This window comes from Panulirus ornatus, chromosome 68 (genome assembly GCF_036320965.1).
Source record: "Panulirus ornatus isolate Po-2019 chromosome 68, ASM3632096v1, whole genome shotgun sequence".
Lineage (NCBI taxonomy): Eukaryota > Metazoa > Arthropoda > Malacostraca > Decapoda > Palinuridae > Panulirus > Panulirus ornatus.
This window is the reverse complement of record NC_092291.1, coordinates 7,663,728-7,690,032: the sequence shown is the minus strand read 5'-3', so window position 1 is coordinate 7,690,032 and position 26,305 is coordinate 7,663,728. Positions and strand designations below refer to the sequence as shown.

General features: G+C 36.2%; 1 protein-coding gene across 4 annotated transcripts in view; it reads left to right on the top strand.

Moving 5' to 3' along the window:
* Positions 1 to 26,305, top strand: part of LOC139747401 (stomatin-like protein 1) — a 42,043-nt gene that overhangs the window by 5,679 nt on the left and 10,059 nt on the right. For 2 of the 4 annotated variants that reach the window (XM_071659713.1, XM_071659709.1), the window contains exons 3-9: positions 579 to 856; positions 1,798 to 1,958; positions 2,247 to 2,345; positions 3,821 to 4,032; positions 9,785 to 9,841; positions 12,362 to 12,511; positions 21,860 to 23,680. In XM_071659713.1, the coding sequence (XP_071515814.1) occupies positions 579 to 856; positions 1,798 to 1,958; positions 2,247 to 2,345; positions 3,821 to 4,032; positions 9,785 to 9,841; positions 12,362 to 12,511; positions 21,860 to 22,086 (1,184 nt within the window). In that variant the 3' untranslated portion in view covers positions 22,087 to 23,680. Of the gene's footprint in view, positions 1 to 578; positions 857 to 1,797; positions 1,959 to 2,246; positions 2,346 to 3,820; positions 4,033 to 9,784; positions 9,842 to 12,361; positions 12,512 to 21,859; positions 23,681 to 26,305 lie in introns of those variants that run through there. The other 2 variants (XM_071659710.1, XM_071659711.1) reach the window with 2 other exon arrangements.

The following is a 26,305-nucleotide window of genomic DNA, read 5'->3' as shown; positions in this document are numbered from 1 at the left end:
ATGTTCTATAGGGATTGAGTGTGGAAAAGAGGATACAGTGAATTGGATTGCTGTAGGTGTATGAGGAGCATCATGCTGCTCGTAGGCTGAACCAGGGTATATGAAGCAAGTAAGGGAAACCACAGAATGTTCTATAGGGATTGAGTATGGAAAAGTGGACTATGACTTTACTGTTATACATGAAATCTAGAGAGTGATGTAAGCAAATGAGGCTATCATTTTTCTATTCCTCGCTCTACCTTATTAAAGCAGGAAATGACAAGCAAGCATGAAAAAGAATCAAATTTGATTAGTGGTTAGGAATTCGTTAGGTATTTAGTTATTACTTGATTATAAGCTGCATCATTTTGAGATAATAGAAGTCTCATTTCATTGCCTTATAAGAATAAGGAAGAAAGCTGTTTTGTGTTGATGGATTTTACCTCTACTTTATATTGTAGTGAACTAAAGGACAATTTTCTCGGCTGTGAATAGAAAAGATCATGAAAGTACATGTAAACAGACAAGCTATTTTTCTTCTCATAGATTACTTGAATAAGAAGCACTCTTAACGATCCACAAATTCCTTTGTATTTTAGACAATGAACGAAAAAAGAAGAAGTTTGCTAACTGGAGCATCATGAGCTGCCTTGCAACTATAGTAACATGGCTTAGCTACAGCTTCATTGCTCTCACATTCCCCATTACCCTGTGGTTCTGCTTCAAGAAAATAGCCCAGTGGGAACGTCTGATTGTGTTTCGTCTTGGAAGGCTACGTGGTGTGTTAGGGCCTGGGATGGTATTCATAATTCCTTGGCTAGATCATCATACCCGTGTTGACATGAGAACAAAAGCTTTCTCTGTACCACCACAACAGGTAACAAAATGAGTGTATTGAAGTCAATGTTAAGTTCAAGCTAGAGTGTAAGGTTGTAAGAATTTTTGAATGAATATATGACAAAAGTCCTCAGTACCATTCAGGACTAAAGTTCCTCATAAAGTAATGAGTGGACCAATATCATTTTATAGCAGTATTTAGTGATTTTTATGTAGTACGAAGCATTATTCCCAATTCCACTTATAATTGAAATATCATGGCTCAACAGATACAAAAGTCCTCAGTACCATTCAGGACTGTAAAGTTCCTCATAAAGTGATGAGTGGACCGATATCATTTTATAGCAGTATTTAGTAATTTTTATGTATTATGAAACATTATTGCCAGTTCCACTTATGATAGAAATATCATGGCACAACTATACCTGAAGTCCTAAACAGAGGATTGATTATTAAGTTTTCAGCACAGTTTCTCTTGATCAGGATTTTTTTTCTATACATTATATATCACTCTGTGAATGTGAATCATAAATTTAGTCCCAGTTTTATTAGGGTTGAAGTAGGAGAATCTTAGTTCCAATTCCCTCCAGATAACCTCCATGAATACACTCTCATTTTATTGGAGTGTATCATGAGATTGTTGGGTCCAGTGCCCTTTCTTTGGAAACCTTTTCGAATGCCCTTTATAAGCCTTTAGTGTTAGATCTCTCTCCAACTCGAAGAACTTACAAAAGTTTCATTCACTGAGACAGTCATTTTATATGTAGAGAATGATTTACAGGTAGAAGTGTATCTTAAATGTCAGAGTAGATGAAGCATTCTGTTTTTGTTATCCTTAAAAAGCAATCTTTGAATAGCTGAAAAATGTTTGAATATTTAGAAAACTTTTATCTAGCTGTTTGCTGATAAGCCATCTCATAAGGGTAGAATACATCTGAATTACTGAAAGTAACATTTTAGCTATCAAATTTCTTCTTACAGCTTATAACAGCTGATAATGGAATAATTGAGATGGGATGTGAGGTGAAGTATCGAATTAGTGATGTGCAGCGACTGACCACTTCTGTCACCTCTCCAGAGCATGGCCTACGATCATTTGGAAAAACGGTTATGCTGAATGTTCTTACCAAGAATACAGTTAGGTGAGGCTTGATACTGTGTAATGGATAATCTGCCTAAAGATTTTAATTTCTGAGAGTTACTATAGACCCGCACTCTTCCCTTTTCCATTGTGTAATAATTACAGTCTTCTGCCTGTGTGTGAATGAAAGAAAATACTGGAAATGTATACAAGTTGTCTGTAGTGAAGCAGTTTACATAAAGCATAGCTCTCTTATAAACATGTAATATTGTGTTAGATATATTGAAGCACGCTACATAGAATTCATGATATATAATATGCATTTTATTCAAACCTGTCACTCTTTCAGAGAGACTGAACGAGATCGTCCCATGATTGCCTCACAGATACAGAAGGAGCTCAATCTTAGAGTACTGGAGTGGGGTATTGAAATTGGAGAAGTATCGCTGTATGTTCTTTTCTGTTGTATCTAATTATCTCATGTAAGTCAGGTAGAAGAGATATTGTAGTCATGCTATATGTTTGTATATAATTACCTATTTGTTGTCTGTTTGCAGTTATCTAATAGAAATGTACAGTGAGGGAGTTATACATAAATGGGGCTTCATCTCTTGGATATTGTTGGATACCATTCTTTAACATATTTCCTCTTTTGAATTTCTGTATATTCTGCATTCACAGTCTCATTCCATAGCTTTTTTTTTCATTTATTCACCATTTTTGCTGTAGAAATACTCTCACTTTTTTGTGAAAGAGGCTTAGGGGGTTGACAGTGTGCCTAGCCTTTTGCCAGAGCTCCACATGAGAATTTTGAAAGAGCAAACTATCTCAGAGCAAATATAAGAATCCCATTTTTTGTATGTGATTTAGAAAATGTGTAGCCCAAGACTGGATTATACCTCTCAAGTTTGATCACTGTGTCTAATGAAGCAAAATGATGTAATTGAGAAGATTCAGAGAAGAGCAATCACTATGGTTCCTGAATTACGAGCTTAAGTTATGATGAAAGTCAAGGGCTACAAATTTTGTGACATAGAGTAGAGAAAAGATTGAGGTGATCTGATCATAGCTTTCATGTTCCAGGATCATTTGGACATTAACAGTGGTCAGTTCTTCATGTGGTGCAATGCCAGAGTAACCAGAGATGATGACAGCAAGCTAGGCAAGAGACTTGTTAATGAAAATATAGAGAAATACTGATCTTGTATAATGGTTGGAATAGACTAAACATTAAAATTGTGACTGCTGGCAGTATACAGATGTAAAAGGCTACAGCATGGCAACAGAACCTTAAAAGATGGGGTCCTGTGGGTGTAGAACTCTCTCCATGTAATGTACAAATGCAGTAGATAAGTACACACTTATACACACTGATGAAACTGAGTAATGATAGTATGGATCTGGACAGCATACAAATGTTTAAAAAGTTGTATGATAGACAGGAAAGTTCAAGAGATGGAGGCTTACTTGTTTAGAACTCCTTCCCCATACCATACAGATAGGTACAGTTGTTACTTGTTCATGATTTACAGGTAAATTGATCATAACTTGACAGTATGTGCGTTTCTTCATTTGCTCTTCTATAATTGCCCTGTTTCTCAGTTTTTGTCTTAGTTTCCATTGTAGAATGTTTTCTGAACATTGTACATCAGCACTTCTTTTGCACACGTGTAACATGTAATTTGCATAACTTCATGATTTTTTCTCTAGTGGTCTACCTTTCTCTCTTTGCCTGCCTCCTTATCTCTAATGTATATGTTATTCATCTTACTTTTTTTGTGTAGATACATAAGAACATCTTTTTTCATTATGTATGAATTACTTTGTCCTCAGTATAACAATTCCTTCAGACTTCTTCAGCCTTTTCATTTATTATTTTTTGATGGCCATGCAATCATGGCTGATATTTTCTTTACTGTACAGGAGTACTGTCAACATACTTAAGGAAGCAGAACCCAACAATCCTCTGAAGCCCATCATGAATTGCTTAGGGGGTGGAGGAGGAGAAATAATTGCCCCGCCTGGGTCAGCCACCTCTGCAGCAGCTTCTTCTGTATTCAATTTACCTGGCCTTGGAAGTATGGGTGATTTCAGCTTCCTGGGTGCCAATTCCAAAAAGAAAAATGAAGCTATTGGTAAGTGTCTTCACTGTAATGATGAGTGAGTTTAGTTTCTTCAGGTTTTAGGCATACAAATAATCTAAGTACAAACCAAATACAAAGAGGAGATACATTTCTGGTAACTATATAGAACTAAGCAGTGGGTGGGAAGATTGTATAGTTCTTGGAATGCCAGAGGTCATTTGATACAGTCTCACTCAAGAGGTTGGTAAAAGAACTGGACGTTCAGTGGAAGGGAACAGAGGGTGCATGTCAAAGAAGTCTTTTATGATTGTGTTAAGGTAACCGTTGGTGTCTGGCAGGACTTGGGCTAAGAGCAGCTGTTACCATTGTTATTACTGACATCTGTAAATGACTTAAAGGAAGGACTGGAATCATACATGAATGTGTTTGCATATGTTACTAAATTCATTAGAGATGCAGATAGTGACTAGGAGTGGATTAGCATACAAAGGGATTTATGCAAACTTCAAAGCTTGTCAGATATTTAGTTGAGGGTCAATGCAATCATGTATTAAAGAGGGAAGATGGGACAAAGTAAAAAAAAGGCCTAGATATGGGAGGAAACAAACTGAATAAATCTGTTGGTATAGGCCTTAGTATCATCATAAAAATACTCATCCTATCATGTGATTGCCACATTAGGTGAGTGGTTGATATAAAAATTCCATCTGCATACATACATGAGGAAATGTTCAGTAAACTATCTACTGCTTATGTGAATGAGAGTATGTACTTCAAATTTGGCCTTGACATTAAGAACTTATTGGTCTTTTACAGGAGGGCTTTAGTGATGGTACTTGGAAGAATATAATTGAATTACAGGGAGTGGTTGAGGCTGAAATTTGCATCTGATTAAAATCAGATTTACATCAGATTAACAATGTCAACAGTGAATGCTTCTTTGAAGATCAAAAAAAAAAGAAACTTAGTGAACCTAAGAAAAGTACTTTGATGTTATCAAAACTTTGGATTAAGGTAATATATTCAATGATAAAACTGTGAATTCAGACTGTGTACATGCAATTAAGGATATGTATGATTGTGCATAAAGTTCAAGAGATAGGCCTCATGCTTTTAATTCCATTACAGTGCAATGTTAAATTTTCATTGCATTGCCTAATGATTTCATTAACAGTAAAGTAATCATCCCTGTTTCTCAGCCATGTGGATTTACAATATTGTGCTCGTTATCCCTGGGGATAAAGAAGAAAGATTACTACCCATGTATATCTTGTGTGTTGTAGAAGGTGACCAAGAGGAATGGGAAGAGAGAGCTGGAAATCCTCTCTTCTAAATTATCTCCCTTTAAAAGGAGGAAGTGGAAAAAGGACAAAGTGAAGATTTATCCTTGAGGACTCAGTTCCTGATGCTACCTTACTAGGCTGGGAAAGACACGTATATGAGAAAAAAAAGAATTTAGGAGGATTTTTCTTTATTCATTTGTAATTCTGGTCAGAATTGCTTTACTATGATGCAAAACACTATGAGTGTTTGCAAATATATGGTGATCATTAGGACTAGGCAAAGTGATAATTATTGGAAGAAGAATTCTTTCATCATAATGCATTGTGGTGAACACCATCCACATCTTTCTAGGGTTACAAATGACATAAGAACAGGAGGTAATGCAAGAGTACCAATTACAGGATGGTTAGTGCTCATATTTTGATCTAAGATAAATACACAAAATTTGACAGCAGATTACACTTTCCAGTGCCTTGACATCAAAAGTAAACCATGATAGATAAAATTCCTGAATTAAACAAATCCTATTCTATAAAGCAACAAGGAGAAAGAGTTTTGAATACTCTGTACATTGGAACGATGTGGTATTCCGGGGTCGATGTGCTGTCAATGGATCGAACCAGGGCATGTGAAGCGTCTGGGGTAAACCATGGAAAGTTCTGTGGGGCCTGGATGTGGAAAGGGAGCTGTGGTTTCAGTGCATTATTACATGACAGCTAGAGACTGAGTGTGAACGAATGTGGCCTTTGTTGTCTTTTCCTAGCGCTACCCCGCTCACATGAGGGGGGAGGGTGTTGTTATTCCATGTGTGGCGGGGTGGCGATGGGAATGAATAAAGGCAGACAGTATGAATTATGTACATGGGTATATATGTATATGTCTGTGTGGGTATATATATGTATACATTGAGATGTATAGGTATGTATATTTGCGGGTGTGGACGTGTATGTATATACATGTGTATGTGGGTGGGTTGGGCCATTCTTTCGTCTGTTTCCTTGCGCTACCTCGCTAACGCGGGAGACAGCGACAAAGCAAAATAGATAAATAGATATTATTTATTATACTTTGTTGCTGTCTCCTGCATTAGGTAGATAAATGATCATTAATTGGAGAGCAATTTTATTTTTCGTCAGAGTGTTTCATGATCACTGGTTCTCTGTTTTCACAGTATACTGGTTGTAGTTTCTGTAGAAAATCAGTCAGAATTGTGTGCAACTTTTTCCACCATACTGCAAAAGCATGGGAAGAGTTTTGCTTTAAGTAAATAATTCCCTAATCTATTTCCTATACCTTATGTATATTGACATGTGTGACTGTTTTTATTGGTTAAACTTCCTATAGGCACCCAGTATTGTGACAGCAGGTTAATATCATGTGTCCAGGCCCAGTTAGACTGGACTAAAGGGTAAACACACTGATAAATCCACCTCAGGGACTTGGGCATCCTTGTTATTTTTGGTAGCCTGTGGGTTGATGCTGGAGACTCAAGTTTTGCAAACATTCTCCACAATTGGTGCACAAAGATTCAGATGAAAGTTTTGACAAAAGATTCATTAAATTAGTGGGATATTGGACTAACAAATTATGAATGAGAGAATGGTAGTTTGAGACAACTTTGAAAAAGGAGAGTTAGATGTGTAATGTTTGAAAGATTCAAGGCAAATGTTAAAAGAAGTTAGAACATTGAGTGGAATGAGGTGAAGATGCATGAGTTAACTTTAAACTCATTCACACAGACTTAGCTTCAGAATATAATGTACAGCTTTCATTTTCCCTAGATGCATGAATTTATCAGTGTGCAATTATAGTTTAGTATTGTTTCTTTGTCATTTGAAAAAGAATGATGCACATAACCATGTTACTGAATCTAGTTCATGTTTTAAAGCCTTTTTGTAAGTTTTGCTTTCTTGATGCTACTATTTTCATTATCCTTATTTACTCCCTGGGCTTGCCCAACTTTCAATAGGATTTTATTCATCAGGCAACATTGTATTATTTAATTTGAATGAAGGATACCATGGTTCTGATTGCACTATTTCATTTGGCTATTAGATTAAGGTTTTAGATAGAATGTATTCATAATTCTACAGAAAAAATTATAAAGAATCAGAGATTTAACAAACCATTGACCTCAGTGATTTGCTACCCTGATTTTGTGGCTGTCTGATCATTGCTGTAAGAAAGAAATCATACTGAAGGGAATAATTGAAATTTCAGACATAGAAAAATTATTTTCACATTACTGAGGAGGTATTTTTCCAATCACATATGTTTTAAACTCTTACCTAAGAGAAGAATTGCATATGAAATAGGATGGATTCAGTAATATAGCCATCATCTCATACCTAAAACTTTATTGAAACTAATTTTTGCTTAGGAAAAGATTATTTCAAATGACATATCACAAACTAAAAAGTTTTTAATGAACACATTAAATCATAATCTGGATGCAGTGCTACAAGGTAGATGGACCTAGTTTGTTTTGAACCTATTTGAGTTTTTATTCATGCCATAGGCAACATTTTTCTTAGATTACATTAAGGGCATCATTAAAAATTTCTGAGTAAAGATACATAATGTAAAAAAGAATACATGTCATGCATGGAAGTACGAAAACTTTGAAATTTGAAATTTAGTTTTGTAAAACTGTCGAAGCCTTAATGCTGACATTAGTGACATACCAGACAACAAACAATACCACTGTTATGTTTAATGGGCACAAAAACATAACTATTGTACTGAATACTGTGTTTGAAGGGTGTTGTGACAACTGCTCAAAAATGCTGCTGTATTCATCTGTTAAATGCTGAACACCCATGTAAGATCATTATTGAGTTAGTGAGGATGGCCTTCACTCCAGTCAGCTAATGTCAAGAGTTAGCTTTTACATTTTTGGAGATACACTGTTATTCTTTATTTATGAATACTGGTGTATAAAGTAATGATGCATTTGCATTTTTCACTTGCTTCCATTTTGTTTGAAGCGATGTTATGTCTTTACCTCAACCAAACAATTATTTATCTTGTAAAGGATGATGTTTGTACACATCATTCTCAGTTTACATTGTCTTAATTTTTTGGGAAGAAGCTTTGTGTGGGGATTGTAATAGTTCCTGAAGAACTACACACTTTGTTCTTAGTCCCACATTTTGGTTAAAAAATTTGTCTTTTTTATGACAGAAACATCCCAGAAGATCTAAAGGAACTGGATATTATAGATCTGTATATATAGACATTATTATGGCTTAAAGGTATTAGTAGAAAGAAATGATGAAAAAGTTTAAACTTGCTACATGGCTTCGATAGCTTTATAAGATATCTATGGTTGTGATGGGCAATTGGGAATTCTAATTCAAAAGTGAATTTTAACATTCTCAGAGCTCACATTTTTGTTTTATTTAATTTTTTGTAATCCATTTAATTGAAGCTTTCAGCTTTTGATCTATATATGTTGTCTGATGCCTTCATTTCTGAGCAAACCAGATCAATACTTTTCCTTAGAGAATTGTATAATTTTGGGTTGTTAAGAATCTTGATTCCCTAATATTTGAAGAAAGAAATTAATGACATCTTATGCTTTAGTAGTCACCATTTACAGAGGCACATTTTATAGATTATTTGTTGGAAGCTCTTGACTTCAGTTTTTAAAGATAACCTTACAGTTTTTTACTATTAATTTTGGACTTTTAAGAATCTTGATTCCCTGATCTTTGAAGAAAGAAATTAGATAAGGCAGCTTATAGTTTACTAGTCACCATTAATAGAGGCAAATTTTTGAGTTATTTCTTGGAAACTCTTGACTACAGTTTTTAAAGATAACCTTACAGTTTTTTGACTATTGATGCATGCATTGTCTTTAAATTTCTTTTATGAGGTATACACAGTTTATGTATAGCTTTTTATTCCATAGAAATGACAGGATTTTTCTGAATAGTATTTATTTAGAATTCTGTATTTTTCCAGTCTTCTACTGAAACAAATGTTACTGTGCATAGAAAAAGTATATATATATATATATATATATTTCATACATGTTCGCCATTTTCTGCATTAGCGAGGTAGTGTTAAGAACAGAGGACTGAGCCTTAGAGGGAATATCCCCACTTGGCCCCCTTCTCTGTTCCTTCTTTTGGAAAATTAAAAATGGGAGGGGAGGATTTCCATCCCTCCACTCCCTCCCCTTTTAGTCGCCTCCTACAACATGCAAGGAATAAATAGGTCAATGTGGCCTTTTGTCATCTGTTTCCTGATGCTATCTCACTGGCACTTGAAGCTGCAATCGAGTATGAAATATATATATATATATATATATATATATATATATATATATATATATATATATATATATATATATATATATATAGTCATAGCTTCTTAGAATTTACATGATTTGCTACTTCTCCTCAAGCCTCTTATTGTTTGCCATTTATACCTTACCTTCCCCTCATGATTTGTGTACCAAGGGTCTCCTGCCTGGGTATCACCTCTAAATATCCCCCATGTCTCCGCCACACAGATCTACTGGGTTTCTCAGACAAGAATAGTGAGCCACCCATGCAGCTAAACAATCAAGGTATTCCTGACTGAAAACTTATTTGGGTTTTTTGTTTTTGCATGTAGAGGATGAATGAAATTCAGACAAAAATATGGTAATTAAAACCATCATTAAAGTGTACGGGATGCACAGATCTCTGGTTATGCTTTATCATGTATGGGAATAATACATGTTTTCATTATGATGTTTGTTCAGTTTTCATATATGGAGTTCGTTTTGACAAATCATTTTCATGTTAACTCTTCCACAGATCTGTTTTCTGTCTTATTCGGGTTGAGCAATGCAAAAACTGCTGTAGACATTTCAGACAACACCAGCATACATATTCACTCATATTTGCACCATTTTTGTATTTATTGACTTAATTTCATATACTGTACATCCAAACCACTTCTCTTTTGTATTCTCTTTGACTTGTAATATGAAATTCATATTGTTGAAATCAGATGGTTAGAGAACTGGACTTGGATTAAAAAATCCTGGGATTGAACCTCAATCATTGTAAGTCACTGCTAAATAAGCTTCACTTGGCAGTGGTGTGAATGGTTACTGACTTATCTCAGGAGTTAGTTCCTAAATATGGTTGATTTGAAAGTGTGTCCATGGCATTTTTTGGGGGTTTCAGTTGTAAAAATATTCACTGCTTCTCCTACATAATGTAGATATGTGTGGACCCCTTCTGTTGCTTTTATCAACTATTTGCAGTGTTTTTATATTCTTGACTGACATTAATACCAATACAAAGAAGTCATAGAGTGTTCCCCTTTTATCTGAATAATCTACTGGTTCATTATTTTCCTGAACTTATGTTACATTACTGCTGTTTAACTGTGCCCCAACTTGATTCAGTGTATCTCATTCTTTGAGAGATTTGAGATTATATTTTATTGCAGAAATACTTTTCCATAATTTTTGAGTTCCACCTTCATAGAGAATCAAACCTGGAACTGCCATGCATCTAAGTCCCCTGCCACCCATCTTGTTCTTAGATACTTACAGTATAGTATGTTCAACCACACTTGTCATATTGTATTAAAAACTTGCTTTGCTTACTTGTGGCTGTCTGCTTATTATTTTGTAGTGCTTTAAAGCTTTTTAATTGAATTGATATTGTTTATACCATGATACTAGATGGTAATTTGTATTTGATGCATACTGCAAGTATGCTTATGCTTACTTGGAATTTGCATATATTTTTTCTTGTATTAAAGTTATAACATTTGGGTTCTCCAATGTAAAAAGATACTGTAAAAGGTTTGCAGAATGCTTCATACAGTTAGCATGATGATAATCTTCATAGAACTGCTGCATATCACAAGGAGTCAGAATTATGTGTTTGTGATGTTTGAAATATCACACAGCCAGGATCATGCCTAGCATTATGTAGGTACCAAGTGTAATTTATGTCCTGTTTACCATTTATGAAGGTAAAAACAAGTGTTCCCAATACGTGATATGTTTATGAGCAGATCTTAAGGAAGACTTTATTTTTCCATCTCCATTTTCATTTATTATTTTCCTTATTGTAAACAACTTTGCTTCTCCCTTTAAGTTCCAGTTCTTCCAATTAAACTGTGATTATTTTTATGTATCTCTATGCATCAACTCATTCAAAAATTTTGTTTCAGCTCTGTTCAGTTTTCATTCTTTCATGTAAAGTTACTTCTCTTTTATTTTCCTTTTTTACTATAGGTTCCATAACATTATAACCAACTACCCCCCTTTCTGTCTGTGAATTTGACCTCCCTATAGTTTTGTTTTCTTCTTGCTGAATTGTATCTGTCTTATGCATAATGGGAGAAGGATTTAAAATGTATATGAAACAGAAATAGGTGAACTATTCAGTGCTTCAAATTTGCCTACAAAAAAAACTTATACACGGACTACTTCTGTAGTTAGTTTTCTGTTTTAGAGTATTGACATTTGAAAGTAATACCAATAAATGAGATTTCCTATCCTGTGGAAATTAAGAATAATTGACAAGCGGCCAACAATTTTTTCCTTGTTGCTATTGCACTAAATTGGAGGTATACAGTAACCCAATTTCTCCACTGTTCATGTTATTTAATTATTCTGTACCCAAGGCTTATTTTCCTAAATTTATATAGGCTCTAATAAGAAAGTTCTCCATAATGATATGTGCTTATAGGCTTCTTACACCTTTTAAGTTCGCACTGGAGAGTGTTAAGAAATATAATGCTTGTATATAAGATGATTATAATCATATATCAAATATTCCCTTAATGTATACAGTATTTGTTTACTCTCTCACTGGCACTTTGAGTTCCTTTTATTGTAATGTTTTGTGTTACAGGGATTTCTTGGTATTTCTTTCAGTGCTATGTTTGATTTTTAGTATGATTTTGATTTTAAAGTGATTACTTGTTTTAATTCCAGTTTGAACTCATAAGATAACTGGCCCTTTTAAACACACATTTTCTTTCATGATTTCAGTTTGATGACTTGTTTTGTCTTCAGTTCGATGTTATTTACATTCTGTAAAGGAAGTGAGATAAAAAGAATCTTCTTTTCTTACAGTAACAAGCAGTCGATCACCCCAGTCTAAACTTGGAAAGCACCTTCAGGGACTCATTAATGGTGCAGGAGGTGCAGACCTGACCCATGGAATTTACAGACTCCAGGTTGAAGGGAAGGATGGTGGGATCTTCATCATATTTGTTGGAAATGGCAAGTTTATTTATGTCTTCTTGACTAAGTTTGTTATTATTTTTGTTGTAATGTTTCTCTTTTTGGAAAAGGTTGACTATGATGTCTTAAAAATATTTTAGTTATGGCATAGGCATTTTTCAACTGGAGTAGCATATTGAGCTTTAACAGTCTCTCTTTCCTTGTTCATAGACTTATTACCTAAACCTGTTTAATAGAATATTGTGTGAAGTCTGTGAAAAAATTCATAAAAATTTTGTTAACATCCTTGTAGCCATGGAACACAAATTAAATCAAATCATGAATTTTGGCAAAACACCTTTAGAAAATATAGAACAATAAGATAGAATAAGAAATATAATTAGAATAAGATGCCACCTGTTTACAAATGTGAAGATGGTTACAAACTCATTCCATTTGAAAATGGAGGAGTGATAGTTTTACATAATTGTTTATATTTTGCCCGTTAATATATAAAACAGGTTTTCTTAGCCCTTTGGCTAGGAAATGAAAGACCAGCTACATTTCCAAAGCATCAGTTTTTCAGCAAAATATGAAGATGGCGATTGGTTTATTTTTACTACTTTTTTCTTATCATGGCAGAAACTCAAGTTTCCATATCTGGCATGAACATTTCTTAAACATCTGATAGCAGGGGGGAGGGGAGGGGGAAAGTAAAATGGAAACAAAGTGTGAATTGGTGATGCCTGCAGAATGGCATAAACTTCCTCAAGTGAAACAGATTTCTTGCTCCTTTCACTCATAATGATGAACAAATTGTAAAGAGCATGAAAAAATTTAATAGCTAGGTTTAAAGGGAAGCAAAGTGCCACATATTTTGTTTTTGTGCATATTCGCAATTTCTCTCGTTAGCAAGGTAGCGTTAAGAACTGAGGACTGAGCCTTAGAGGGAATATCATCACTTGGCCCCCTGCTCTGTTCCCATTTTTGGAAAATAAAAACAGGAGGGGAGGATTTTCATCCCTCTGCTCCCTCCCCTTTTAGTTGCCTTCCATGACACACAGGGAATACGTGGGAAGTTTTCTTTCTCCCTATCCCCAGGTAAATATATGAAGCATTTATGGATCTGGAGAAGACATATGATAGGGTTGATAGAAATGCTTTGTGGAAGGTTGTAAGGGTATATGATGTAGGAGGTATTTTGCTAGAAGCAGTGAAAAGTTTTTACCAAGGTTGTAAGTAGGAAGTAGGAAGAGAGGAGAGTGATTGGTTCCAAGTGAATGTCAGTTTGTGGCAGGGGTGTGTGATGTCCCCATGGTTGTTTAATTTGTTTATGGAAGGGGTGGTTAGGGAGGTAAATGCAAGAGTTTTGGAAAGGGGCGAGTATGCAGTCTGTTGGGGATGAGAGGGCCTGGGAAGTGAGTCAGTTGTTGTTCGCCGATGATACAGCTCTAGTGGCTGATTCAAGTGCGAAACTGCTAAAGTTGGTGACTGAGTCTGGAAAAGTGTGTGAAAGGGAAGTTGAGAGTAAATGTGAATAAGAGCAAGGCTATTAGGTTCAGTAGGGTTGAGGGACAAGTTAATTGGAATGTAAGTTTGAATGGAAAAAAATTGGAGGAGCAAAAATGGGTATGTTTGAAGGAATAGTAGTTCCAACAATGTTATATGGTTGCAAGGCATGGGCTATAGATAGGGTTGTATGAAGGAGGATGGATATGTTTGAAATGAAATGTTTGAGGACAAGATGTGGTGTGAGGTGGTGTGATCTAGTAAGTAATGAAAGGGTAGGAGAGATGTGTGGAAATATAAAGAGTGTGGTTGAGAGAGCAGGAGAGGGTTTGTTGAAGTGGTTGGACATATGGAGAGAATGAGTGAGGAAAGATTGACAAGGAGGATATATGTGTCAGAGGTGGAGGGAAAACGGAGAAGTGGAAGACCAAATTGGAGGTGGAAGGATGGAGTGAAAAAGAATTTGAGCGATCGGGGCCTGAACATACATGAGGGTGAAAGGCATGCAAGGAATAGAGTGAATTGGAATGATGTGGTATACTGGGGTCAACATGTAGTCAATGGATTGAACCAGGGCCTGTGAAGTGTCTGGGGTAAACCATGAAAAGTTTTGTGGGCCCTGGATGTGGAAAGGGAGCTGTGGTTTCGGTGCATTACACATGACAGCTAGAGACTGAGTGTGAACAAATGTGGCCTATGTTGTCTATTCATAGCGCTACTTCATGCGGGGGGAGGGGGGTGCCATTTCATGTGTGGTGGGGTGGCAACGGGAATGGATAAAGGCAGCATGTATGAATATGTACATGCATATATATATATGTATATGTCTGTGTATGTATATATATATGTATACATTGAAATGTATAGGTATGTATATGTGCATTTATGGGTGTTTATATAAATACATGTGTATGTGGGTGGGTTGGGCCATTCTTTTATCTGTTTCCTTGCGCTACCTCGCTGACGTGGGAGACAGCAACTATGCATGATAATAAAATGATAATACATATATACAAATGATAATAATATATATATACACATGTACATATTCATACATGCTGCCTTCATACATTCCTGCCACCACCCTGCCACAAATGAAATGGCACCCACCCTTCCCCCGCATGCACGTGAGGTAGCGCTAGGAAAAGACAACAAGGCCACATTCGTTCACACTCGGTCTCTCGCTGTCATGTGTAATGCACTGAAACCACAGCTCCCTTTCCACATCCAGGCCCTACAAAACTTTCCATGGTTTACCCTAGATGCTTCACATGCCCTGGTTCAATCCATTGACAGCACGTTGACCCCGGTATACCACATTGTTCCAATTCACTCTATTCCTTGCACACCTTTCACCCTCTGTATGTTCAGGCCCCAATCGCTCAAAATCTTTTTCACTCCATCCTTCCACCTCCAATTTGGTTTCCCACTTCTCGTTCCCTCCACCTCTGACACATATCCCCTTTGTCAATCTTTCCTCACTCATTCTCTCCATGTGACCAAACCATTTCAATACACCCTCTTCTGGTCTCTCAACCACACTCTTTTTATTACCACACACATCTCTAACTTTTCATTACTTACTGAAAGTGTGTGTGTGTGTGTGTGTGTGTGTGTGTGTGTGTGTGTGTGTGTGTGTATGTAGAGAGAGAGAGAGAGAGAAGCTGATAAATTTTGGTACCTTCATGGTCATTATGCAGTGAAGTATTTTGCTTAATTTTTCCTTGTTTTTCAACTAAGGGCAATGAAATTATTTGGGAAGTGTTTTTCATGTTTTCTTCATATATAGATTGTATTATTATGCATGTAAAAATAGATGGACATCCTCTTGTACTGTGTAAGCTATAGATAGTTGCTTTAGATTGTATTTATTTATTTATCATACTTTGTCGCTGTCTCCTGCGTTAGTATTCCCTCTAATTCTCCTTTTGTAGTGAATTAGGCAGAACTTCCCAGCTGATAAGCACGTGCTTTTGATTCATTTGGTAATGACTAGTAAAGATTATATTACATATGATAAAGCACACGTATATTGTGTCTGGGAATATCTTGATACAGAAGTTGCTATTGTGAGCATGGGGTTGTGCATTGTCCCAGTTAGTACTCCCCCAATTTAGTCAAAACTTGTTCAATAGTTTAATTTTGAATTTGTGATATGGAAGATGGAAAAGCTGTTTGCTGTCTTATTAGTCATTAATTCTGTCTAGTTTCATCTAAAATACTGGTCATATTGGTCAAGTAGGAATTATTTTTTGGCAATTCTGATAGGCTTACTTTTAGTAGATGTCAGTAGAGAAAAGTAAATATATCAGATGGGTGATATAGGTCAGTGTGAAGGTCATTTTCAGTTAATAATAAGTTTTACCTATTTCTTTCTTTTTATACTCCACTATTTTTATCAAAGTGGATTACACTTTTAGGAATTCTGTGTAATACATATGATTTTAGTAATTTGGATTTATCAATAAGGAACTTAAGTAAAGCTGTACTTATTAATGATCTCTCTTCTGTTGATAACGCATTTGCAAGTTAATGAGCTGATGTTGCAGATGTCAAATCTTACACCATCTTTATGGGATGAGGTTGTAGTTGGCTGTTTTCCCAGCATGCAAGAAGTTTCAGTTACAGTGCTTCATCTTTGTGTATTAGTGAGCCTGGGTGTTGTAAATTTGCCCATTAAGCTAAGGTCCTTCTTAAGGATGTATTGTTTATTTACAGAGAAAACCAACAAACAGAAAATATTTAACCTATTTTCAGATAGAGAGAATATGATAGAAATTGTGGATAAGATGGTTTTTGAGGCCTGAGATTTATATCATGTTATTTTGATACTGTTTATAGATTAACATTATATAAGATGGTCTACGTGTAGGAAGAGAGGAAAGTGATTGGTTCTCAGTGAATGTAGGTTTGCGGCAGGGGTGTGTGATGTCTCCATGGTTGTTTAATTTGTTTATGGATGGGTTTGTTAGGGAGGTGAATGCAAGAGTTTTGGAAAGAGGGGCAAGTATGCAATCTGTTGTGGATGAGAGAGCGTGGGAAGTGAGTCAGTTGTTGTTCGCTGATGATACAGCGTTGGTGGCTGATTCATGTGAGAAACTGCAGAAGCTGGTGACTGAGTTTGGTAAAGTGTGTGAGAGAAGAAAGTTGAAAGTAAATGTGAATAAGAGCAAGGTTATTAGGTACAGTAGGGTTGAGGGTCAAGTCAATTGGGAGGTAAGTTTGAATGGAGAAAAACTGGAGGGAGTGAAGTGTTTTAGATATCTAGGAGTAGATTTGGCAGCGGATGGAACCATGGAAGCGGAAGTGAATCATAGGGTGGGGGAGGGGGCGAAAATTCTGGGAGCATTGAAGAGTGTGTGGAAGTCGAGAACATTATCTCGGAAAGCAAAAATGGGTATGTTTGAAGGAATAGTGGTTCCAACAATGTTGTACGGTTGCGAGGCATGGGCTATGGATAGAGTTGTGCGCAGGAGGGTGGATGTGCTGGAAATGAGATGTTTGAGGACAATATGTGGTGTGAGGTGGTTTGATTGAGTAAGTAATAGGAGGGTAAGAGAGATGTGTGGTAATAAAAAGAGTGTGGTTGAGAGAGCAGAAGAGGGTGTTTTGGTCACATGGAGAGGATGAGTGAGGAAAGATTGACAAAGAGGATATATGTGTCAGAGGTGGAGGGAACGAGGAGAAGTGGGAGACCAAATTGGAGGTGGAAGGATGGAGTGAAAAAGATTGTGAGTGATCTGGGCCTGAACATGCAGGAGGGTGAAAGGCGTGCAAGGAATAGAGTGAATTGGAACGATGTGGTATACCGGGGCCGATGTGCTGTCAGTGGATTGAACTAGGGCATGTGAAGCGTCTGGGGTAAACCATGGAAAGTTCTGTGGGGCCTGGATGTGGAAAGGGAGCAGTGGTTTCGGTGCATTATTGCATGACAGCTAGAGACTGAGTGTGAACAAATGGGGTCTTTGTTGTCTTTTCCTAGCACTACCTCGCACACATGAGGGGGCAGGGGGTTGTTATTACATATGTGGTGAGGTGGCGATGGGAGTGAATAAGGGCAGACAGTATGAATTATGTACACGTGTATATATGTATATGTCTGTGTGTGTATGTACATGTATACGTTGAGATGTATGGGTATGTATATTGCGTGTGTGGACATGTATGTATATACATGTGTATGTGGGTGGGTTGGGCCATTCTTTCTTCTGTTTCCTTGTGCTACCTCGCTAACGCGGGAGACAGTGACAAAGCAAAATAAATAAATAAATGAATAAATAAAGATGGTCTAGGACTGGGAGTGTAAATGAAAAATGAGAAGGATAAAATTTTAAAAAGCAGAGGATTGAATGTTTAAAACTGAATTTTCAAGAAACTGAGATGAAAATGAAAGGGGCAGACAAAATGGTACAAAATGAGTTAGTATGTGTTAGTATGGGGCTGCTTAGAGTTATAAAGCAGAAGATAAATTGTTTAGAATGGTAAGCTGCCATGATATATAATTGGAAGTAAGATGTAAAAAGTAAAAACAAGGTTTGTATTTAAAAAAGGATGGGCACTTTGTGGTAGCAGTTTGATTAGGGAAGTAATAGAAACTTGTGAGAGAGTTGAACTTTATGGCATCGATAGTCAGTTAAGATAGCATTGTGAAAGCAGAGGTGTAATGCTAGGAAAAGGAATGAATGTTTCAAATAATAGAAAAATGTTTAAGAAGTCACATGATTGAGTATGCATTCCAGTTCTCATGTATGTATATGAAACAGATATCCTTGCAATGGAAAGGCTTGGAAAATATGAGCCATAGTGACATAACCTGAATAGTATTATGGAAACTAAAAGATTTTATAGAATAACGAATTGTATATAAGTTATGCAGGGGTAGCAGTAGCGTTTCCTGTGGGGTGGGGTAGTGCTGAGAATGGATGAAGGCATGCAAGTATCATTATGTACATGTGTGTATATGTATATATCTGTGTATGTGTATGTATATGTTGATACGTATATGTATGTATATGTGCATGTATGGGCGTTTATGTATATATGTGTATATGTATATATGTATGTATGTGTATATGTATATATGCTGGAAATGAGATGTTTGAGGACAATATGTGGTGTGAGGTGGTTTGATCGAGTAAGTAATGTAAGGGTAAGAGAGATGTGTGGGAGTAAAAAGAGTGTGGTTGAGAGAGCAGAAGAGGGTGTTTTGAAATGGTTTGGTCACATGGAGAGAATGAGTGAGGAAAGATTGACAAAGAGGATATATGTGTCAGAGGTGGAGGGAACGAGGAGAAGTGGGAGACCAAATTGGAGGTGGAAAGATGGAGTGAAAAAGATTTTGAGTGATCGGGGCCTGAACATGCAGGAGGGTGAAAGGCGTGCAAGGAATAGAGTGAATTGGAACGATGTGGTATACCGGGGTCGACGTGCTGTCAATGGATTGAACCAGGGCATGTGAAGCGTCTGGGGTAAACCATGGAAAGTTCTGTGGGGCCTGGATGTGGAAAGGGAGCTATGGTTTCGGTGCATTATTACATGACAGCTAGAGACTGAGTGTGAACGAATGTTGCCTTTGTTGTCTTTTCCTAGCACTACCTCGCACACATGAGGGGGGAGGGGGTTGTTATTACATATGTGGCGAGGTGGCGATGGGAATGAATAAAGGCAGACAGTATGAATTATGTACATGTGTATATATGTATATGTCTGTGTGTGTATATATATGTATACATTGAGATGTATGGGTATGTATATTTGCATGTGTGGACGTGTATGTATATACATGTGTATGTGGGTGGGTTGGGCCATTCTTTCGTCTGTTTCCTTGCGCTACCTCGCTAACGTGGGAGACAGCGACAAAGCAAAATGAATAATATATGTGTATATGAGTGGATGGGCCATTCTTCATATGTATCCTGGTGCTACATTGCTGACTTGGGAAACAGTGATTAAGTAAATATAAAAGGAAATGAAAATTAAAGTTATGTGATATAATATCTTTAGAATGGTACATGGATGGTCACCTGCTAAATTTGTAATATTATGTATGTCATATTACTTGCTGGTGAAGAAGGTTTATGATGATGTGACTAAAGAGAGGAATAGACAGACCAGGAAAGAGTTGGACTTATATGGTGAGTAAAATATTAAAGGTTAGGGATTTCAGGTAAGGATGCCATTGAAATGATTGTGGATTATGGACTTAGAATGTAGGTTATTAGCTAAAATGTGAGGAGCTGAAAAAAATTTTACAAAATAGCTTGGATAACTTACTACTCATGAAACAGCATTTGCAGGCATGTATGAATGAGTTGAGATGCTGTATGCTAATGATCTACAGGGCTTTAGATCTTATCAAGTCACATGTTTCAAGAGCAAATGGAAAAATCATTATCTAAAATAGCAATGCATAAGTGTTCTCAGGTCTCACCTCTTAAACAGTAATAGAGAATAACAAATGGATAACAAGACCCCAGCTCACAGTATACAGGCAATGAGTAATATGTAAGGTAGTGTATATTTCATTATTGTATTTCTGAATACGTGTACTCTTGATCTTAATTATGTAGAATTTTATAATGTCTGATATTTGCACATGCAAACTGGCAGCAAAATGTTGCGGTAAAAGGTATGCAGTGATTAGTTAATTCCTTAAAACTTTTATCTATTTTCAGTTATTTGATAGAAAACTGTTTATTTCAAAAGACAGAACCATTAGTTTTACAGAAACAATAACTTACTTTGAATGAGATGAAAATAAGAACAATTGCTATGACCTATTATACAAAAAGGGAAGGACAAGTTGAAGTGGTGTTGTTAGCTCTTTTTATGGCTGCTGAGATGAATATCACATGAGATGGAAGTTTGATGTGCTAGGGAAGCTTCTTGTGTGTAATGGGTTCAAATAATTAATTCATATCCTCCCTAGTGTTGCTATATTTTCTCTTTTGTTTGGCAACTAGCACATTTGGGAATTTGATAGCAATAATACTGTACTTTCAATCTGCCAAGAAAGTTAAATCTTAATGCAAACATAAGTTTGGGTTCTGCCATACATGGAAACAGGAATCAAAAGTATTATGTAAGAAACAGAAAAAGGAAATGGACAGAAAACTGGAACAATTTATAAGTTTAATGTTTTGTTTGCATGTTAAGTTCTGGTGAATGGAGTCAAATAGAAATTGCAGTCTTTTGGAAGGAAAGATACAGAACACTCTTCTCTTGTTCAAATGAAAGATGAACCTATGATAGTGGTTTGTCAATAAGAGAAACCTGTTTAGCAGGCCTAGACACTGATTTGTCTCTTATCATCAAAATGACAGTTGGTTTCTTGAGGAGTGGTTTTGGTGTTGGGATAAAGAATAGAGTAATGAATGAGTAGGACAAGGAAGATATTTTAATGGCATCAGGCTCTAACTTCTTGGGACTACGAGACCAGACTTCTTGTTTGTTAGGACTAGAATGAGACCAGAATTCTGCTTGTTTAGTTAAGCATTAGATTGGCAATTAGAGTGCAGACGTTTGAGGTTGACTCTTAAGAAATGGATGTGTTGGAAGAAAAGTTGAGTGAAAAGTAGGGCACTTGATGAGAGACATGACATCTTCAGTACCACACCAGTTTAGTAAAGAATCTCACCAGTTTTGCCCAGAAGTTTGCTTATCTATTATGGAATTTCTCGTAAGTTTAATGGCTGCCAATGTCATTAAGCTTTTTCTCATTGCATGACAAACCATGCCTTGAAAGTGCTTGCTGATTTAGTATCTGCTTCTTCATTGATATCATTAACATGCAAGGAAAGTATTAGTAATCAGTAAGGGTACTTATACAGTGTTATTTGGTGAGCTGTAGAGCTCTAGGCAAAACATGGAGAAAATTAAAACCTTTTATTTTTTTGACAGGAGTGCGTCAGGTGGTAGAGGGAGACTTACCAAAAGTTACCCCAGACGTTGCAGTCACAATTGCGAAGAATGATTTGATGTCCATTTTTGAAGGGACTCTTGCCCCTCTACAGGCTTATCTCTCAGGCCATCTGACAGTCCAAGGGAATGTACAGATGCTTATGGGCCTAGAATCTCTCCGCCAGGGTAATAAGGAAAAAGACAAAGATGATATTTTTATTGTGTAATGATTTTATCTCTTCTCACAATCATAAATATTTTATGCAGATCAGGAAAAGAAAGACGAATAATTTTGGCATTTGATTTTTAATGGAAAAATGCTTCCAATGCATGTCTTAAGATTTTATTCCAAAGACAACACACTATTTAAATTCAAACTATGCACAAAAAGCTTTATTAGCAAGAAATTTTTTTGGCAAAATGCATTTCAAACAGTTATTTGACTGTTACCATAAACTGATGAGGCAAGCACAAGTTTGTTAAAAAATATTCACACTGGTTAAAAAATGACTAGACAGTTGCCAAATAACTGGTTTAGATTCAAGATCGTCTTTGGCAGGAGGTTGTCCCTTTATTGTGGAGGTGTTCCTTCATGCTTGGAGCTCAGTTCTAAATCAATTAGTGAATATATAGTCAGCCAAAATAGACTATATTTATTGCTCTATTTTACAGTTTATGGGTTTATCCTTTAATCATATTATTTAGTGGTTATTGTTGTATTATATAGTGTTGGTGGTATATTCTTATTTTGTATGTGGTCTATCCTTGTAGAAGTAATGTAATTTTCTGTAATTTATATACTGACATAGTTGACAGTACTCTAGCATGGTGTTCAGTAACCACATCTAAGGCACTAGAGATCCATAACACATTAATCTGATACTTTCTGATTACTCTAGGTTATGGTAATGGTTATTGCTGAAATTTGATTGCAGTTTTGATGATGATTTGTTACAGTTTACATACATCTCTGTTAAGTTGGCAGTATGATTATTAGTGTTTTGTCTTGACTTTGTATTAGAGCAATTCTGATGTCTTTTGCTGATTTTTTGTTTTTGTCTTTAGGTAAGAGCATATCTTGATGCTCTGAAGCTGTGATATAATTTTGGTGTAATTGGACATTCCTTCAGATCTGAGATATTAGGCTACTTATGATTGATTAGTGTCCAGTTACTTCTACTTTCATTTACGATTTTACATTAACTATTCAAGTTGCTCAACATGGCTAGCAGGTCATAATGGTCTTAGTCATCTTAAGTGGGATATGAATCACTATATTCTGAAGACGGCAGCTGATGATGATGATCTTAGTTGTCACGTTTAGCTCTGGCTACCATGCATCATACAAAGCAAGTTGTGATGATTTTGCCCAGTATACCTGTTAAAGTAACAACCACATATTGGATGTAGCAGTTTTTGATAATTTTTGATAAAGTAAAAATTATTTGCACTCAAGACTAATTATTGCATGCTACTCATGTTAAGTTGTAATGGGTTTGTGGTTGTGCGCTCTTGATTTGTGTATATGTAATAGTTTCAAGACCTTCAAGGGTTAAAATGTTTAGGACATCTTCCCACAGAATTTGAAATTCAAGGTATTGGTAACAGTGCTTACCATGGATTTCCAAACCTCAGCACCGATTCATAATTTTGTTGTCTGTTACAGTGGCACTGTACTGCCCAGTCTGCAATTATTCACTGATTGTGATGATCTGTATAGCATAGTTATATAATCTTATCACTTTTCTAGCATGTGTACTTTATTGGACTTTAATTCCATATAATGCACACCAGAAAACATGTTATCCAGTAACAATTATAGCCTGGCTTTTGTTTTGGTTTACCTATTAGTAACTTGCTTGTATTTATCTATAAATGCATGCCTAATTGTCGAGCTTCTAATCAGCTTCCGGTTATGGTTGAATGAGTGCACTAAGATTATCATTACACTACTCCACCTTATGTGCCTTTTCTAACTCTTTTACAGTGTATTTATGTTTGGTGGTCTTAATTAAGGCTTATTGTCTGGTTCTTGTGAACTGCCATATAACTTTCACTCCAGTCTGAATTAAGCTTGATATTTTTAGGAATTATTTAATATCTCATGGAGATTTGCATGGCTGGTTTTATGCATTTAGTATCATCATTAAGCATTTCCATCCCTATAAAATGTGAATTGCTTCATAGAGTGTAAAAAAGCAACATCAGTGGTTATGGCCTATTTTGATTGTTGTGCTAGGGTTCCCTTTGTACAGAATGTAGATTATGTGTCATTGACACCTTTTACATGCATGAATCAATTCATTGGTGTCAATATCAGCAGTAAGTACTCCAGGATTACTGTGTGAACTCATGGATAAAGAACATGAATGAGACATGGCAGAGCAAAGGTCTTCAGTGAGTGATTAACATTAACAGATCACCACATGATACTCAACATGTGGAATGTATCTGCAGTGGCTCATTAGTAACTCGGAAGAGACTAGTAATGAAGATATGATTATGTATGAGAGATTTAGAGACAAGGGGTATATTTTATTAAAAACAGTGAATTTAAATTTCCTCCAAAATCTCACCAACTATACTGTAGTGTCTATTCCAAAACATTACTCAGGCTTAAATTTAATGTTAAGTCCGAGTAATGTTATGGAATAGACACTACAGTATATACGTTGGTGAGATTTTGGAGGAAATATTTATACTATTGAAAATAAATCATTAGAGACGTGGCAGAGAATGTATGTGAGAAAGATGTGAACAATATTAAGTAATGTATGAATGTGAAAATTTAGTACCAGAGAAACAACTTGCATATCAAGTGATGAGCAAAGAGGGCAATGTACGGAAAGATAGGAATCTGGTTTACAGAAACAAAAAGACAGCATAAGGGGATGTACGAAACAGTAACTGAAGGGTAGATTAGAAACTGGGAAATAATGAGAATATGGGGAGTACAAAAGTATGTATGGATGCAACTGTGGTTGTATGAAGCAGAGAGAGAGGTATCGTAGTCATTACAGAAACTGATTATAACATAGGATATGCAAAGGATGGATGTTAAAAGGATGGCAAAAACATAGAATATAGAAAAAGTAAACTTTATATCCATACACTGTATTTCAGTTCACAGTTGCAATAGTTTGAAGGTATATATTATGCTCATCAAATGCATGTCACTCTGAGCAATTGTACAAATCTTTTACCATAAGATTTATTCTTTTTTTACTTTCAGTGTATGAAGATAATGTTACCTTATATGTTATATATACTAATATTTGGGTATACTTACCTTGATTCTTAATCACTCCTAGGGTATTTTTTTTAAACATGTTCAAATTTAAGATAGAGTAATGAGAAGTTAAAAAATACAATACAAGCAGGTATGTACAAAACTAAACAGTAATTGAGTATTGTTTAGCATAATACAGTATATTGCAGTTTTGGGTGTTGCTAGATTCCACCTGTATGTGGTTACACCATGAGTAGAAGGCGTCTTTAGTGAAACTGTTTTCTTCATTGGAGTGGATATAAAGGCCTGTCTACAAGAGCGGGCCTGATCGGCGGGCTTGCCCGTTAACGGGCATATTTGACGGGCAAACGATCAAATTGCCCAAAAGCCCGCCGAGCGAAATCACTGAGCTGGTGCCCGGTAGCTGGAGTTTCTACCCTGCCAGACGCAAGATAATATCGTGAACCCACAGCGGGCCTTCATCCCACATCCCACGGCATAGTAGCACAGTGAACATTTAACGAAGGCAGCCCAGGATAACTCTAGTGAGCCACCAACAATTTTTTGGTCTAAAGCACTTACTAGTACTTTGATTGACCTTTATCGTAAGAATCCATGTTTATGGAATGTGAAACTGAAATGCTATAAGAACAGAGACAAACGCATAACAGCAGTGAAGGCTATTGCTGCAGAGATGAGAGAGCATGGTACTTCCGTTACGACGGATGACATAAAAAAGAAAATAGACACGCTGCGTGACCAATTTCGGCGTGACTGCAAGAAAGTAAAGCATTCACAGAAGTCAGGAGCTGGGAGTGAGGATATCTATGTACCTAAATTGTGGTGCTTCTATGACCTGATTTTCCTCCATGACAGTGATAATCCAAGACCTTCATTGTCAAACTTGGACACAAGCCAAAACACTGGGAATGGTGAGGATACGTCTTAAGTAGTCAGCCTTCAGCACCTCATATATGGCCCTATATGTTTCTGGTATTATGTGGGACAAGCTTTTATTTGATATGCGTGTACTGTACTGCAACTCCGAATAAGTAGACCCACTTGCTAAAAATCGCAGAGTTGCTTGCAGACGAGCTTCTGCTGTAATGCTGTTTCTCATAACTGTGTCTTTCTTCACTATGTATGGCTCCACCTTTGATAACAAGATGTAAAAAGTGCTTACACTCATCCTCAGGTAATTTCTGAAGTTGTGTTCC